The 19,648-nt window shown below is 35.8% G+C and overlaps 1 protein-coding gene across 5 annotated transcripts in view; it reads right to left on the bottom strand.

Moving 5' to 3' along the window:
• Nucleotides 1-19,648, bottom strand: part of CEP128 (centrosomal protein 128) — a 181,196-nt gene that overhangs the window by 95,868 nt on the left and 65,680 nt on the right. For all 5 annotated transcript variants that reach the window (XM_064658899.1, XM_064658900.1, XM_064658898.1 and 2 more), the window contains 2 exons: nt 14,383-14,432; nt 9,810-9,833 (listed from right to left, as the gene is read on the bottom strand). In XM_064658899.1, the coding sequence (XP_064514969.1) occupies nt 9,810-9,833; nt 14,383-14,432 (74 nt within the window). The remainder of the gene's footprint in view (nt 1-9,809; nt 9,834-14,382; nt 14,433-19,648) is intronic.

Raw genomic sequence — 19,648 nt, forward strand, 5'->3', positions numbered from 1 at the left:
GTTTTAAAATAAAGACTATTTACTTTAAAAAGGGGCGTTCTATGTTTTCACAGAGAATGATAAAACAAATTATTTTCCATGACTTCGTACAAACACTTTGATGTTTAAACTGCATGTGAACAGTTAATCCTCCTATATTGATGTGTTCTTGGTGATAGATAGTTTCACACTGTCTCAGGGGACAGATCCAAATCAAAATCAGACACATTTTATTTTTAGTCTCAAAGCTGCAATGCTAAATGCAAATAAATCAAAGCAGGTTTGTATATAGTACTCTTGAAGTTTGCCTTTATAGTCAATATATTGAAAACATATAAATATAAACCTAACTTCATTTACTTTCAAGTACAGTGCTCCTTTCTTTTCTGAGGTAGGTAAAAACAAATGGCTATCTGTATTGTACAGATATTTTTTTAAAATTAGAGTTGACTAAAGTACCAGTTACCTAATCCCCAAAGATTAGCCATTAAAAGATTAAATGCGATGTAATTTTAACTGACTGCAATGCATGTCAGCAGGCACTTACTCACAAATCAGATGAAAGATATAATGTTAGAGGTGACCTACAATGACTTATTTTTAAATGACCATAGCATATTGGATACTTAAATAGCAAGAACAGGATGCACTCAGCATGTATAAAGGTATCCTTTGCTTTCCCTGTTAAGATCCGTAAAACTGTCGACTTCGCTCTCCAGCTCTAGACTGAGACATCATATGCTCTTCTACACAGTGTGGGTCTGCTTAGGAAGCCTGAGGTGCCCTGCTGACTTTCATATGCCAGGCAAACTCCATGATAGCTGGGACATTCTGTGCATAGTACATCATATATTGAGAGGGAACATAGAAAACAAAAAAATATGTTTTGTATCTTTATATTCCATGTATACCATTACTCCAATTGTACCACTGTTTTTATGATTTCAGCACATCAAGAATCAATTTTTCTATACAAAGGCAACACATATAACTTTATCAAGTTACAAAACAGGCATGTTCAATTAGTTTTTTTTCTATGCTATACATCGTTTCATGAAAGTTTTAACAAGTAAGATTTTTTTAAGCAAAAACTACACTTAAACTAATGAAAAACAAATGATCTTTGCTAACAAAAGCATTGCAAATGTCAAACTAATTGAACATTTAATTTAAGACTCCAGATGTTTTTGAATGGGTTGGACCACATTTTAATTAAGGGAGCTTCATGGATGCTTCCTTTCCTGTTTGCAATGTCATGGACTGTCTCTTTTCTCATTCATGAGCACGTGAATTCCCTGTGCTAACTAGGGGAACTGCTTACATGGGAAAATATTAGGAAAGGGGTTTACGAATTTTCAGTTTTTTGATGCATACTAGCAGCTGAAAACATGGAGGAAACAGTGTGGTCTTTTGGCAAGACAGGTTTCTGTGAATCATCAGCTAGCGCTCCAAGTACTACTGAGCATCTGTAAGACTAGTTTTTGAGAATCTATTCTTTATCACTTATTAAGATTTTGATCAGAGATATCCAGACATAATTCCTGGAAATTAAAAGAAATATAACACGAGAGAAGAGTGTGTAAAGTAAAGCAATATTAGGGGGAACACGTTCTTAAAAGGCATGACTTCCCTGTTGCTTATTCTTGAATGCCATCTTCAACATTACGGAACATTGCAGGATAAAAATCTTTACATGTAATTTATGTTAAAGTTTTGTCTGCTAACAGTATTTCATCAAACCTTCCAGAAAGCACTACAAAAATTCAATTAACACAGCCTTCAGGGGAAAGAAGAAATACTGTTTGATTTTTCAGGTCAGAAAAATTGAAATACAAAGAGAATTCTGATGGCTGTGTTCCTAAGGTTATAATTAGATCAAATATAAAACATCTAAATCTAAAATTAAGGACATAGCAGCACATTAGAAACATTTAGTCAGTAGTCTCCTGTCAAACAAAATTCAACTTATTTTGTGATATATAAACCCAACCAATAAAAATAAAGCAAGCACGCTATACCACATATATCTACGCCTTCAGAAGTTATAAACCTCCTATTCTGTGGAAGAACTCATAGATACATATTCCCCAGATGAAAGGGCAACATAATTCATATGAGGAGCAGCTGAAGGAGTTGGGGTTGTTTAGTCTGAAGAAAAAGAGGTTCAGGAGAGATGTTATTGCTCACTACAGCTACCTGAAAGAAGCTTGTAGTGAGGCTGGGATCCGCTCTTCCCCAGGCAACTAGAGACAGGACAAGGGGAAATGGCCTCACTCTGCTCCAGTGAAGGTTCAGTTGGTCATTAAGAAGAACTTCTTCACTGAAAGGGGTATCAGGCGTTGGAACGGACTGCCCAGGGAGGTTGGTAGAGTCACCATCCCTGGAAGTGTTCAAGAAACTATGGGATGTGGCATTTAGTGCTATGGTTTAGTTGACATGGTGGTGGTTTGGTCAAAGGTTGGACTCGATCTTGGAGGTCTTTTCCAACCTTAGTGATTCTATGATTCCTAAAGAGAATCCTGTGGATGGAACTCATAGGATCTCTCTTTAAAATTACATTTACAAATGCATATCTACTCTGTTAAAAAAAAAAAGGGAAGAACACTGTATACTACTACACCTAGTTCAATTAACATAATTAACTTTAGATAATGTAAGTCTTTATCCTGAGATTTTGACTTTCCCTAATTAAAAACGGAAGGATTTTGGTTTACTAAACCCTGGAAAAAATGTTCGATATTTGCAACATGTGGAACACATTTTCATAATTTTGAAAGGAGCATAGATAGAGAATGCAGGGGTTGCATTAGCAGAAGTGTTGCCAGCAGGTCAAGGGAAGTGATCCTCCTCTAGTCAGCCCTGGTGAGACACATTTGGAGTGCTGGGTCCAGTTCTGAGTTCTCCAGTACAAGAGAGACATACTGGAGACAGTCCAGCAAAGGGCAACTAATTTTTTGAGGGACTGGGCATCTCTCCTGTGAGGAAAGGTTGAGAGAGCTGGGATTGTTTAGCATGGAGAGAAGGCTCTGGGAAATCTCATCAATGAGTACAAGTACCTGAAGGGAGGGCATAAAGAAGAGGGAGCCAGGCTCTTTTCAGTGTTGCCCAGTGACAGGCAGTGGGCACAAACTGAAACACATGAGGTTCTTTATGAACACAGGAAATGCTTTTTCACTGTGAGGGCAACGCAGCACTGGCACAGGTTGTCCGGGGAGGTTGTGGAATCTCCATCTTTATATGGAGATACTCAAAAGTCAGCTGGATGCAGTCCTGGGCAACTGGTTCAGGGTGACCCTGCTTGAGCAGGGGGACTGGACCAGATGACTGGTAGAAGTCTCTTCCAACCTCAATCATTTTGTGATTCTGTAATATATTATATTTCTGATATCACTGTTAGAGAAACTACGAAGTTATTAGACCAAGTTGGTAGACATGCATGGTGATTTTCTGTCAATAAACAAATACAAAACTGACATCCTGACCATCAAACAAAGAGTAGCTTAATAAAATTTACAGTTACCTACATTCTGTAACCTGCCTCTTACAAGCAATTTAGCACTTAATTCCTAGGTCAAAAATTTAAATATTTAAAAAATACACAGACAGATATTCTTGATTATGCTTATCTGTAAATTGATATTGTACTGATTGAAGCCTATTCAACCTAAGGCAACTGAAGGCCCACACTAAGACCTTAAACCATCTTGTATGGGAGCTGCTTTATGCTGATGACGCCGCCCTTGTCGCTCACACAGAAGCAGCTCTGCAGCATTTAACATTCTGCTTTGTAGATGCTGCTGAGCTCTTTGGGCTGGAAGTCAGCTTAAAGAAGACTGAAGTTCTCTATCAACCTGCACCTCAGGAAGTCTTCCATCATCCCCATATCACCATTGGCCAATCAGAGCTCAAATCAGTCCAGCAGTTTAATTACCTAGGAAGCCTCATCTCCTCAGATGGTAAGATTGACGGAGAGATAGACAACAGGTTAGCAAAGGCATAGAGTGCTTTTGGAAAACTCCATAAAAGAGTATGGCGTAATAAACATTTGAAGAAAAGTACAAGATCAGTGTTTACAGAGCCATTGTGCTGTCTACTCTCTTATATGGATCCGAATCATGGGTCATTTGCTGCCACCACCTGCGTCTCCTAGAACGCTTCCATCAACGCTGTCTCCATACAATCCTAAACATCCACTGGTCAGATTATGTGACCAATACATCTGTTCTAGAACAAGCAGCAGTCACAAGCATTGAGGCCATGTTGCTGAGAACACAACTGCGCTGGGCAGGGCACGTCTCCAGGATGAAGGACCACTGCCTCTCTAAGATCTTGATTTATGGTGAACTTGCCACCAGTACGTCACAAGAGAGGAGCCCCAAAGAGAAGATACAAGGACTCCCTGAAACAACATCTCAACCTTGGCCATATTGACCACCATAACTGGTCTACTCTGGCCTCCAGTTGGGAGGTCTGGAGACACACTATCTTTAACGCTGCTGATGCTTTTGAGAAAGCATGCAGGATCACTCTTGAGGAGAAGAGACAACACAGAAAGAATCGTGTCTTGCAGAATATACCACCTAAGGAGTCCTGCTGTGCCTTTTGCAACCGGACGTGTCTATCTCGTATTGGCCTTTTTAGCCACCAGTGTGCTTGTAACAAACGTGGGTAGTGCCCTTCCCAAATCTTTCTTTGCGAAGCCCAGCCATGATGAAATTTAGTAGTCAAAGTCTCAGTGCAATTATTTAAATATTTTCAAAAATACATCATTTTATTTCTTACATTATTTAGTAATTATTTTTCGCAAAATAGTGAAGAACATTTCTAATACAGCATAATTTAAAAATCATGTTATATATCAGTTTTTTGAGGAAAGGAGGATTAGGAAGGCAATATTAGAAATATACATATATGTTTAGCTTGTGGACTTTGTGCAACTACACAGCCTTAAATGAAATCCATAAATCAGAAAATCTTATAAATCTATTTATTCCGCATTTTTGGTTTCCAATCTGAATCCCTGAACTAAGCAGAAAGTGAGAAGTAAGTATGAATGGGAGAGAAAGGCAATTGTTGAAAAGTGCATACCCTTAGCAGCAAAAGAAATTCTTTTACAGTAAAAAAAGTCAAAGTGTTGGCAGAACAAAACTAGAGGTGCTGTATTAGCAAAAAACTGAAAGAACAAGCAAAGCACCAAGTAGTAGAGGGCAGAGGATGGACAAGTATTTGGGTATTAAATAAGAGCAATAGATTTGTAGGGTAAGAAGACAACATCTAGGAAGAAGGAAAGAGAAAGTTGAGCATCATAAGAAAAGAAATAGCTGGCTGCAAGCACCATCAGGAGGCAGAAGTTACTTGGTGGGAGTGAGCAGAGGAAGGACTCAGTGAAGCCCCATGAAGGGAAGTGGCACACTGGCTCGCGGATGAAAGGAAAGGAAAAGGCGAGGCAGGCAGGACAGAGGATCTCAAACTGCTGCTCCTCTCCTGGTCATTTTTATAAGATCAAAGAATGAGTGCATTCTGGGAGGACCAGAAGACCTTTGATGTAATGGTAGTTTTGGCAACACACTGCAGAAGCAAAACAAGGGGAAAAGAAAGTATTAACCCTTAGATTCAAGATTTCCTAAACATTCATACATACAAAGTACGAAAGTAATGAATTAATCTCAAGAGCTAACAGCAAGATTTACTTACTGATGGAAGGCACATTGAGAGATAGAGTGAGCATGTTAAAATGGATGGTGTCAGGCACTTGCATAATCTCTCTGTGAAATGTATTGGGTATTGTCATCCTTCCAATTCTTCTTTTAAATTGGATGATAAACCAGAAAACTGATGCAAATTTGAGCCTGCTACTACAGAGAATAATCTAATAGCTGAGTGCATGCAGACAGAAATTTGTTTTACTGTTATTCAAAACCTTACTTTCTTCAACATAAAAATGAGTTACAAGACACAGAAATGTTCATTCTGAAAAGGAAACTCATATTTAATAACAATTTTGCCAGATACTTACAGCATTACTGGAGTTAACCTAGATTTATGGACATTGTAACAAAAATTTGAATTGTGTCCAGAAAAGTCAGATCCAAGTATTCTAAGAAAGTTGTAACCTCACTTCTGGGTTCTCTACAGAAAGCAGTAAACTGTTTTATTGATCAAAGGATATAGAACGCATATGTTCACTGGAATAACTTCAGGATGTGGTTGATTTCAAATTAAATTTTGCAGTCTTTTAAGTCAGACTAGTACTGCTAAGGCAGAGGAATATGACTTGCAGAGTATGCTCACAAAGAACAGTGTGTAGTTTATAGAAACCCACTGAAGTCACAAGCACAGCATAGTAACAGTGTACACCTACAAAATGCATCCTGACCTCTTTATGAGAAATACATACACTTCCCATTGTAGCCACATCTCAGAATACAAAACAGATTTTCCCCCAAAAAAGTCATACACCTTTTTCTGTAAATAACATAGATCCAAATCCTGTATGTCAGAACAAAGCTACACTCAAGAATAAAGTAAATCACCTTATTTAAAGATAAAATCATACTCATTCTCATAAAATGTCAGACTACATAATTGATTACTAAAGTAATAAAGAAAATTACTTGTTAACAGCTATGAAATAATTAAATTCACTTTATTAAACAGCATTAAACTCAAAAAAAGAGCCAAACACATAACCTCTAGGTACCCAAAACCTCAGTTTTGCCTGTACTTGTTATCCTGGCACTTCTCAAGAGTTGAAGGATTATTCCAGAGAACACCTTGATTCTTCAGCTCCTTTTAGATTCACTAGTGAGTCCGTCTAATTAACCCTGTTCTTCCTTCTTACCTTCCAGCTTCTGCTCCTGTCCTCCACTACCTGCTGAAGCAAGAAGCTGTGTACCTACCTATTGAATCTTATTGCAAAATTGATTTGATCAAAGAAAAAGAGCCAAAAAATTCAAAAGCTTCTTTGATGGGTAGTATTTGTTCTCAGGTTCCTTAAGGGAGTGATCAGATCATGTGTCATATCTTGAAAGAGGGTGGTAATACAGCACTTTTTTGGGAACCAGGAGTTGGCTAAGGAAATAGAAGACCCAAGAAACTGTCTGGCACAGTAGACAGGAGACGGAGCTTCCAGCTCAAACAGACTGCTGAGAGGAGAAGGAGCTGACAGGGCTCAGAGATGAGGCAATGGACCCCGTAGTTTGCAGCAACTCACAAAATCACTGAATTAGATTAAGCTAGGCCTGGAAGGCTTATTCACCCAGAGCTCTAAAATGAATCTGAAAGGTTCGGGTTACATTTCCTTCCCAATTTTTTTTATTAGCTAAGTTGCCAAGTTCATCACATGGCCACTACAACAATTTTACTGGCAAGTGCAGGACTTAGAAGTGAGCAGATTGTAGAGAAAGGGAGGAGAGTAGGAGAGTAGTTCTGGAGAGCTGATGTTTTCCTATGCATTTTGTATAGTGTATGGGCGCATGTGCACGTCTCTTCCCTTCTTTTTCACCTTCTTGTATCTTGCATCTTGTGAATCTCATGAAGCATCACTGTCAAAATTCTAAGAAAATGCTTTTTGTACACAATTTAAACATTTTTTTCACTAAGGATTCTGTTTGAATTTAATACCTTACATCTCTATTCCATTTCCATTTTCTATAACCTGAATCATCACAAAATACTTAACTGGTACTTTTTTTGATGTCATGCTCTGAGCATTCAAATAACAGTTGATATGAAAATTATACAAATATATAAGTACCGTAACTACTATGTACTTATAAATGCTACACAGATATACAGCTATGCAGACATACACTCTAGAAATTTAAAGATTCTTAAGGATCCCTTAAACAGCAAGCCTTATTCATTCTTTTACTCAAGGGCTTTTCTATCATAGCTCATCCTGACACATTCAGACTGTGTGAGCATTACTCCTCTTTTCTAGATCAGTGAAGAGGGGAGAGGAGAGAGAGAATGCTGCCATCCTCAGAACTAAAACAGAGATATAAAGGTTAAACCCACTTATTATTTCAAAGCATTCACATCAGCAATCTAACATCTGACTTTTGAATATACTTAGCAACTACAGATAGCCAAAGCTCCCACTGAATTTAGCTATTAGTAAATTGCATTTCTGTAAATCAGGCCTCAAAAATCACAAAATCAGACACCCAGAAAATGAGAAACACAAAGTAATTAAACATATTTGAAAAATTCAGTTTAAGTTATTTGCCTGACATCACAGTGGAAGTTTATGGCAAAAGTAAAATGAATGCCTTGGGAGTATTCAACAACCTCAGTGATGACCATACTTGTCATGTTAGCAATCTCAGGGCTTAACACTACACATCTTTTTAAATCAGCAATAACAAAAGCTCTAGGATTTAGCATCACAAATTTGTATTCATGTGTCACCTACCAACTTGCATTAAGAAAGAAAATTATATTTTACTGATAATAATCCTTTTCTTCTATCTGAGCAGTAACTTACAAATCTTCCTTTTAAAAGTTGGAGAGATTGGAAGCATAAAAATGAAAAAAGCTCCATAAAAAATAGAAACAAACACTGTCACAAAATATGGACTGAATTTGCATGATACTGTGTTATTTGCGAGCAACTATCCTCTGCCTGTGTCAAAATGGCTGTGGGAGCAGAAAGGACAAGGAATTTGCAGGCAGTTTAACTCATGGTTTGTGAGAAATGGCTGACAGTGGATACATGCCTGACTGGTTGTCACGTAAGCAAACCATGAATAAGAGATGACCCTGAACAGAATTAATGTCCTGTTGACACTCTTGACACTCACATAGCACTATGTGAAGTGCCAGGACATTGAATGCAAGCATCAGCTTCCTACTTCCATAAGGTAAGATTTCCAGCATGACACTTTGAATTCCAAAGGGCCTTTTATGAGTGAATGCATGCATTTTAAGATGTTGAATACATTTTAAATATATTTTTGAAATCAAAAACTGTTTTCAGAGATGTACAAACCATAAGAGAGAATAAAATTATAATTTGCACTGGTAAATTTTAGAAGTTTATATTTGCAGCATTGATATTGTCTCAGTAGTGGTTTCTTTAGATGAAATTTTCTGGATTGTTCATGAAAAGAAACTATGGGCCTGATACATACAATTCGTGATGTATTACTGGGCATTCATATACAAGAAGAAAGCCTTGTTCAGAAACTATAGGACAAGCTGAGCACCATTCCAGCTATTCCACCTGACAGACTTACTGTCACTATCTTGGGACATCTGGATAATCCAGCTCCATTCATGGCATGTACAAGCATGAAGTTTTGTCCTTCAAACTTAGGATCTTATTAAATTATATTAATTAATGATTAAAATTATATTCCTTTATGGTTTTAGTTGCAATGTTGATATGAGCAGATTAACTGATTCTGTTTGCACCTCCCAGTCCAAAAAAGTAAGTACATGTAACGGTTACTGAAATAATTAGATCTATCTAATATATATGGACCTCAATCATTAGAAGTGTTAGAAAAATAACATCTTTTGTATGGATCAAATTTACAACATTTCTCTCCCCAGGGATGGGATGAGGACTGAACTGCACAGAAAAATTACAACACTGAAATACACTGTATTTCATATAATGAATGCAAAAATACTGTAGTAAAAACCTACACCGAAAGGTGCAGTGTAAAATTATCGCATCTTCTCTTAAAAGTAAAATGACAGCTGAAACCCCAGAACTGCAGCCTTTTTTTAAAAAAATATATAAAAACAATATTTTTCATAATTTAGACAAATTATCAGCAATGTCATTGTGATAGGTTTGGAAATTAATTTAAGAAACTTACCATTTCCAAGGCCATAATACGTTCCTAAATATAAAGTAGAATATGTCATTAGAAAGCAAAGAATATAAACACAATGTAAGTCAAACAATGATGAATAGGATTAATTTTGGTTTTTTGGTGGTCATATGTATAGTTTTTTGTAATAATCTCACTGAATAGGAACTGTTGTACTTAACTGGATGTCTAATCTATTTATCATACTTACTCAGAAATTTGTTCCAAAAAAAAAAGAAACTCCCTAGAAACAAGGAAAGGATTTGAAAAAAATTACTCCAAAATATATTTTTTTCAACTAGTATATTAGATTTTCAATATTGTTGATTTTACTCTCATGTATACAAAAGAATTATTTCTTTTTTTGATCATCTCTGATTTTAAATCTAGCATGTTTTGGAGTTCATGTCATGTTAGCATCTGGTTTAGTTTTCTTTTAGGCATTTCCTTAGAAAACTAAAAAGTAAATTCCATATCGTTATTCTTTTATCCAGAAATAGCTCTGAATAATGTTTTATTAATAACAGGATGACGTTAGTCATAGTCTCATGTCAGACAAAAATAAACTACAAATAAAATAAGCTTGTGTCAATTCTAATCCAGCACAGGATACAGAGAAACCAGAATTTGCAAATTTACTGTATATATTTTAATATTATTTTTCCATTTAAAAGTATCTTTAAGAAAAATATTAAGCTAGCAAAATCAAGATGGTGTACTCTGGCACTATATACTGACTAGCTATGGTATTTTAAGTAACCTGACAAAACACACATTCAAGTGTTTAGGTGACCCCACATTTAGAGTGCATAACCATTACAGGAACTCTTACCTTGCTCAAATATTACTCAAATTTTTCTCATGAAAGGTAGTGTATAAAATGCTAGAGTCTTTATTCTTTCATAGAAGGAGATCTGAGAAACAGACTGAGTATTTCTGTACTTCAGAACAAACTTCTGACAAAAAATGTTATGTGAAAAACTCAAAAATATTTATTTTGAGATGTTTGTTCTTCCACAAAATTGCAGTGGCTGTTACAGACACCCGTATTTATTTAAAGATTCTGAAACAAAACTCAAACTCATTACTATAAAAAGATGTTAATTACAGATCTCATAAATTTGTGGCGATAATGAACAGCGATTCAGATATAACTTTCTTCAGCTAAAGAGGACTACTTTGAAAATAAAGTCTTAGAGTGAGTGTATCAGTAGGATGATTTAAATGGTAGAATAAAGTGTTTTCAAAATGACTCATGCATTAAAGTGCCAAACTCTAAAAATATAATAAATTCTTACAACCTCAGTAGACAATTTTATGAAGACCAATCTAATCTAATGTATTAGTAAATTTACCACGGATCATTTATACACTATCAATATATTTTCCAATTAAGACTCTATTTTTCAAATTCCTATTAGCATGTCACTAATTTGAAAGCAAAAGAAAACGGCTTGCAAATGTTTTTGCAGAGAGTATAATTCAGTTGAATATTGCAATTACCATGTCATGCATAGCATATTATTTTCATTAATCCAACCTTTTGTACCATGGAATGGCTTTGACAAAAAGAAAGGTGAAAACCTTAAGTGTTTTTAGTTCCACCAAAGTAAGAAAATAAGAGAGGTTATATTCTTGGAGTGGTGAAACTCTAGTCAAAGGTATGCAATAAGTTCAAAATGAAAATCCAAGAATACAGTAAAGTCACACAAAGAGTCAGCCTCCTACCTCCCAAATACCCTGTACCAAAGAACCGCAGTGTCCATCTTGACACATAAGGCAAGTCAGGTTCATTTAGAAATATGTAGTTATAAAAATTCTCACTGTCTACTTAATGAGGTATTATTTTGTCTTGTCATGCTAGTTGCAGCCCAACATATTCCCTGACTAGAGGAACACAAGAAAAAACTACTAGCCCAATATTTCCAGGAACAAGCCTCATAGAACTGCTTTTTTCTTTCAGTCCTTTGCAGATTTCAGCTGATGGCATTGTAGTACTAATTGTACTTAATTCCAACTATTTTTAACAAAAGGTGCTTTTTGTCCCCCCTCAAAAAATAAGCAAACTGAAAGAATAATAAAACACATAACCTTAGTTCTAGGGAATATGATGCTGAGACATGGCAGAGAACACCATGGTATCCCCAGTCATAATTTTCCCACAGCAACACACTGATTTCTGACAGATTTCCTCATGTCTCTAGGTTTTCTAAGACTGGTCAACGTTCATGGCTCAAGTAACAAGAAAAAACTTCCTAAGTAACGACAGCCTGCTTTGAATTGTCTGTCCATAATGTCTAAAACGTACAATCTTTCTATCCGCCTGTTTCCCAAACATGCGTTACACATATGGTCTATTTGGACTGCAAACAGAACAGAGCAAGGATTGACTTTCTTCATATACTTCTCTGTATTTATAAGGTAATTATCAAACCAGAATCCCTGAAATTGTAGATGAAAAAAACCCAACAACAATCAACATGACCAATTGTCTACTGAACCAAGGACTCTAACTGAGTAGGACCTCATATTAAGGGAATTCTATCAATAGACTGGAGGCTTTGGGGGAAGGAGTAAGATTTTATTTGCTAGTAGTCCTTAATCTGGCAAACAAGTACCTTCTAGCAATCTACTGCAATGAAAGCATTCATACATTAACCAACTATACACATGCCTTGCTTAAGGGGGGCTCAGAAAATAAAAATATTCCATGTCATCTGGATTAACAAGAGGATAAGAAGTTTCAGCTCCTGGAAATGTCATATTTAAAAAAAACTCTCACTTTCCTCTTTGTTCCTATGAAGATGCGACAATTTGGGGAGATTCCGTCTTGATGACACCAGTTGGTTTTAACAACCATTTGCTAGTAAAGTTGTACATATTTGATCACTGCAAGTTTAGAATACAACATTACAAGAGCAGAGGGGAATATTTTGACACACATTGACTAAGCTGGATGCTATACTATCTAGAAAAATAATAAATGTTTTTGCTGAGTACTTTGTGAATGCATGGATAACTGAAGGAAGAAAAAACTGTTATCAAGCATTTGAATACAAAAATAGCAGCCAGAGCACTACAATTCACACACTTAACCAGAACTGCCAGTTAGGGAAGGGCATAAGGTAATTTAGTTTTACATACCATCAGAAATACAGGCAGGCACATATATCCATACAAGACATGATTATGATGCAACTTCCTGCAGTATAAAATTACTCCTCATTCAATCAGAACTCATATCATTAGAACAATTTGTCAACCATAAAGGTTCACATGAAAGCAGATGCAGAATTGCTTCACATGAAAGGAGATCTTTTTACATTGATGTAACTAGATATGCACCTGTGTAAACTGCTTGCGCAGACAAGCTCTCAGCCTTGTTGAACTTGAGCTGCCAGAAAGCCAGGCCAAGATTTTTGTTTGAACAGGAAACAGCTGGATTGGTGTGTTGTGTAACTTTTGGGCCTTGCAACTTGTCTCTTCTTACTGGATCAAACTATTTGTTCACTCTTTGATACCTCTAGGCCTCAAAATGCCTTCTATTTATTATATGAGAAGGGTTACCTTCAAACAAATTCCTATGATCAAAACTCAGTCAATACATAACTTCATTTTCCTTATGAGCCTTATCAATTCCCTCGCAAATGTCCTGCTTTCAGTATACTTGCAGAATGCTGCCTCATGGATACACTCTTCATATTGTATATAAACTTATTTTTATATCCGTGTTGGGTATTGTTTGCAGTAATTTGTTGTTAAAAATTTCTTTTTTTCCTTCTGCATTCTGAAGGATATATACACTACCCTCCCTAATAGTCTCCTGAGCCTCACAACTCAGACATTCCAGCCCAGTTTTGCTTTCTTAGCCACTTCAATTTGAAAGGAATATGTTTTCTTTGACTGTAATGCTTAAATACTATTCCAAAGCTGAGCTTAGGGTAGATCTGACTTTCTAAGCGCAAATTTAAAGTGCTTAGCACAAACAGCTTCACTGCTAGATGACATACAATGAGACTTTATTATACTGATCAAGTCCTAGCATAAATTGACTGGTCCCTTCTTCCTCAGGAAGGTGATTATGGACATACACTGTTTTAGAGACTTTAAATACTTACTTAAAGCATTTTACTTTCAGTTTTATTCAGAGATACAAAAGAAAGTAACACAGCCCAGAGAATTTAACTCAAGTAGTGAAGTAGACTATGCAGCATTTTTGCAGTTCGCAATGCAGATTAGCACTGCCTGCCCCCATTCAGATATAGTTTCAGTGAAGCCAGTAGAATAACATAACAACTTAAGTATATAGTGTGATTTAAAAGCAACGTTACATTCGCTGGTAGACAAGATTGACAGACTCATAAGAGAATGCTGACTACTTCAGTCTTCGCTAACGTGCAACTTAATTGGCGGGCAAAACCTCAGCAGTGAGTATAACCAGCTATTGTATCTCTATTTGTCTGCGTATATTTCCAAATCTGAATTTAAGCTACAAGGGAGTTCAGAAAATGCTGTAATACAATTTGGTAATTTTAAGGGTGAACAAAGAGGTAGCTACTTAATTGAGCAGCAAATATACCTGGAGAGCTCCCATTTCTTCCTCTCTTCTGTGTGTCTTCTCTAGTAACTCTGCAAAATGAAAAAAAGTTGTAAATTCAACTTCCTGTCTCATGGCCTGATAGAAAAAATACTGTGTAAAATAGTCATGGAGGTTTTTATTTTACACCCTTCACAACACTCCTTTTCAGTGGAATAAACTATTAGAATAAACGTATCAGTGATATGACTGTTTCCAGGCATGGGCTGTTGAGGCGGCTGAAAATAGCCACAAGGACACAAAGAAGACAGCCTGACTGGGGGAAAAAACACCATTTAAATTCACAAAGAAACTTTTCTATGCTTAAATCAATCTTCTGGTGTATTTTTAGAATTGAATGAAAAAAATCAGAGATTCACTCTGAAAATTGATTAAAGCAGATCATCAAAGCTATGCAATTATATATGAAAAGTTACTGTATGTTACTGCAGACAATTTTGACTGTTATGACAATAATTACCTTTTCTTACTAAAATGGAATAGTTTTGATAAGGGAAACAGTTCACTGTGACAAAATAGTAGAAAAGCTTTTTATAGTTTTTACACCATAAAATCCTAATACCTTGTATTGCCACTAGTGTGACAATTACAGACATTGGCACATACATGCACACATGTAACACTTCACATTATAAATTAATTTTGTTTGAGTTCTGCAAGATATGTCACGAGTTGCTTTTCTACTGTATTTTATGCACATATTTTTATGATTAAAATCATGTTTTTGATAAATTGCAACATGTTTAGAATTCTGGGAAACCTTGAAGTTATAACTTTATGAAGAGCAGGAAAAACAAAAAAACATGCTGCAGGCTTATTAATCTTTCAACTATCAGAAGTTTGCTCATAAGCTTTGTACGTGAAGAGCATTGCTTTATCTAACCCAGAGACTGACTCTGAATTCAGATAAGTTCCAGTTTGTTAGCAATTAGGAGAGTTATGAGATTATGAAACTGCCTGGACAACCTCACAGAACTGAATTCTGACTGTCAAGTCCCTCAGGATCCAAGTACAGAACAGCTAACTGAAAGTACCTGTGTTTACTTCCTTAAGAAATAAAGATTACCAATACTTGCATAGTTCAGTCATAAAGAAGCTTCAATGATTTACAATACAAAATATTCCACTGACATTAGAGATATAAAGGAAAGGAGACAAATTAATCTACTTTTTCTCTTTCTCTCATTATGAAGCCTCACTGTGAACACCCAATCTGTTAGCTCTTTTCTCATAGTTCATTATTCATTTCTGACTGCATGCAGATTATTTGATACTTGTTTCCAGACACTAGTCCTTTAAAAGCAACGTAGATAACATGTAAAAAAATTTAGTTAATTCCTTCACAAGCAGAGATTGACTTGCTGTTCTTTTTTCCTAGATTCCACGCAATTTTTTTTCAAATCCTTTCTTAAAATTAATAAAATTGTTCATTTTCACTTTGTTTTGGTAAACTTATGTTTTTCTGGACTACTCTTTGGTATGCTTTTCAATCCGGTCATTCAACTGCCATATAAATTACCATAGCCAAATGTGCCATCATCAACATTAGTTAATGTGACAATTTTGGGTTGAAAACAGTCTCTAGATCTGAAAGTTTTGCGTCTGACATCAGGGTTATCTAGAATCCATTTACTTAATTATAGCACTGCCTAAATTGGTTGTCCTGCAGGATGCTTCAAAAACTCTGTCCCCAGAAGGGCAGGTAGGTATTGAAGTAGTGTTATTTAACTGACAAAACATACACCTACTGTACAGTCACCATTTAAATATAATCAAGTTCTGCATTTAAACTGATGCTTCCATTTAGTACTCCATCTAAAATAATAGCATGATTTCTCCAAACCTAAAGCAAAAAGTAAATATTAAAGCAATATATATTAAACAGCTATACAAAAAGTCCCATAAAAATACAGCATATTACATCATTCTTTTGGACACTGTTATTTATAATGACAGAACAACTTTGCTTACTTGATCTGAAAAGCTCTGTTGATTTGTTTTAAAATTATAAAAACACTTCCCATATTTAATTTCTTGTGCAAGCATGTTTTATGTCATCATTGCCAGAAAATAATGTTGCAATAAATTTGAGACAGAGAATGCATTGTGTCTGCAACAGACTAAAGATGGTCACTAGCCCTAGTGGAGGCTATGAACAGTCTCTGAGTTTCTGGAATTATAACTTTTTTCCTAAAGGAGATTGCACAGTGGCATGGGTCGCTAAAACAATCCTGCTATCGTCATCTTTCAAGGCCTAATGTAGCCATAGGATTCTTGTTGGTTTTTTTCTAAGCAATATATCCTTATTCTCATGGGAGACAGAACACATAAATTTATAAATTGTCTAGAAGAATGAGCATTAATGAGAAAGCATTATAAAGGCATTGATGGCTCTTCCCAAATGATGAATAATACATGGAAAAAGATAACAAGAGAAATGAGATGTAGAAATAAAGATATTCCCTTTTTTTATTTCTAACTAAATATGAAGCTAACTAAATATGAACTATAAGCTAAAACTATTAAAAAAATCAAATGTTTTACATGTTTAATACCACTCAAAATCACCAGTAAGTTAACGATATTGCCTGCAAAATTAGGGATCATACTTTTGTGTAGTTTTACAAAAACAATTTATTTACAGTGGTTAAATTCCAGATCCAGATGTAAAGATTATATCTCATTAAGCTATGTATCAGTGAACACCAACTAAGTGTCTTTCAAGTTATACTACAGGGCTTAGATTTAATGGATCAAACTTCCAGGAAAAATACAGATTTAAAACATTCTGAAAGAATCATTATCTTTTGCAGTTTGCCTGACACTGGACCAACACAGTATGTGTTTGTTATCTGCAAATATTAACCTGGAGATGAAGATTTTATATTCCATCATAACATTCAGATAAGTGAGGAAAAAAAGGGTATGCAGCTATTCAGACAGACTTTTTTCCACACACACATACCCCAGTTGTAATTTTTACTGCTGGTGAAAAGTATCAAAAAATAGATTTAGGAGCAGATATTTGTTGATTGGAATCAGTAAAATACAATAGTACTATCTTATTTATTCTAGCTGATCCATTAATGTGCCAATAATTAACTAGAATGGTTAAACTCCCTCATGAACCGGAATGTTCGACTTCTTTACATCTGTGCTGGGTGTAACAAGAGTGGGAAACAGGACATGGACTTTATTCTACCTGGAGCAGCAACTTCTTGATTTCCAACACTGCATGACCTCCCACTTTAAGCAACTGAAGATAATTATAGACAACATTCTGCTTCACATTTTCAGAGAACACTGATGTGCCAGAAAAAAGTCTACAAATTGGATCAATAACACATTTTTATGTTCACATTGTTCTGGCAAAGGGGAATGCACAAATACAGAACTGTACACAGAATCAGTTCTTATAGTCACAAATATCTACTCATATAGTGAAAAATGCTACAACATGATTCAGAGTACTCTGAAGTTGACATTCATACTTAAATTCAGTTTTGCTTACAGATAATATGCTGTAAACTACCCCAATATCTGCAGGCTGCATGTAGATCTGATTCAAGACTCTTACCTCCTGAAGCAGTTGCAGATCATGCAGGAAAATATAAAACAATTCATATAGCACAGAAAATACTGCTACTATGTGGCATTAAAGCAAGAAATCCAGGTTATTTTTAGGAAAAAAATGGCAGTTTGAAGAAAATTGTCAACACACTTTTTGCATCATCAAGCTAAGAACAGCTCTTCTCCAAAACACAAGTCAGTGTTTTCAGTAATACATTAAAACTATTATGGATTTCCCAAACTTTGTAACCCGAGATATTGATGTTTTAAGTTACATAAGTGTATAGCAAATCCCTGAGAAATAATTTTGTTAGACACTCTGATCATATTATCTTTAAATTTGCTTTGATTCAAAATCATAATTTTTTTTAATGTCAAGTATTTCCTATCATTTTCACTTCCAATACACATCCCATGGGTTTCAGTCATCATTTGGATGTTTCCCACAGAGCTACTGAACAGATACTGCAGCATTCCGGGAGATGCACAAGGCAGCCAGGCAGGTTTCAATCCAGTCTGAAGGAATTTTCAAGCAGCTTGAATAAACCAGTTTCTCTCAGCTAGAAATTACTTATCTTGCACACATGTACACAGCCAAGTTTAATCACATATTATACCACTTACAAGTTTGTCCCTTCACGCAATGAATCTGACACGAAGGCCCTGTTTTGAGGGGTGAATCAAGATGTTTCTAATTCAACCAGTTTAAACAGAGTGTTTCAGAATGGATATATTCATGGCTAGTAGAGGCAGAACAACTGCAATTTTGCCCTGTACCTGTGTTAGGTTGTGATGAATGGCAACTGTCACAGTTCAAAAACATTCAATACTAAAAGATGTTTCAACAAGGTCGGACCCTCGTACTATCAGGCTAGACACCAGAAATCACCCTGGGACTAAAATAACAGAGATGTAAAACAGTACTGGTATGTGCTTCAAACTATTTTAATTGAAACAGTACCTGCCATGCATGCAAACCATTAAGAGAATTTCTACATAACCATATTATTATTTTAAAGAGCTCTAGAGAAATAGGTATTTCTTAGAACCTTAATTTTTGTTAGAGTAAAACAAGGTCAATAAATTATGAGCATTTCAGAATGCATTTATGTAACCCCAAGCAAGATTTAAAAAAAGAACCCAAACCTATATGTCTCAAGCGATTTTAATACTGATTAGAGTTTTCTAGTCCGTTAGCAAATTATTATACTTATATTCACATTGAGCATATTCCACTATCTTTAAAGATTTTAATTCAGTTTCCATCACTGCAATCAATGCAGTACTCATGACCACCAAGACTGAAACAGCTGCTTATATGTATCTAAATTAATAGTTTTTTCTTCCACATATACAACGAGCTCCAAACTCAAAAGAATACCATTTTTAAATGGTCTTGGGAATCTGAAGAGATCCCAGATGAGTGAAAACTGGCTAACATTGTCCCAGATTTCAAGAAGGGCAAGGATGACCATGGCACCATGAAAAGGGACATGGGGGTCCTGGTCAATGACAAGTTGAATATGAGTCAGCAGTGCCCTGGCAGCCAGGAGGGCCAACCGTGTCCTGGGGGGCATCAGGCAAAGCATCACCAGCTGGTTGAGGGAGGGGATTGTCCTGCTCTGCTCCGCACTAGTGCAGCCTCACCTTGAATATTGTGTGCAGTTTTGGACACCAC

Source organism: Pseudopipra pipra, chromosome 6 (genome assembly GCF_036250125.1).
Source record: "Pseudopipra pipra isolate bDixPip1 chromosome 6, bDixPip1.hap1, whole genome shotgun sequence".
Lineage (NCBI taxonomy): Eukaryota > Metazoa > Chordata > Aves > Passeriformes > Pipridae > Pseudopipra > Pseudopipra pipra.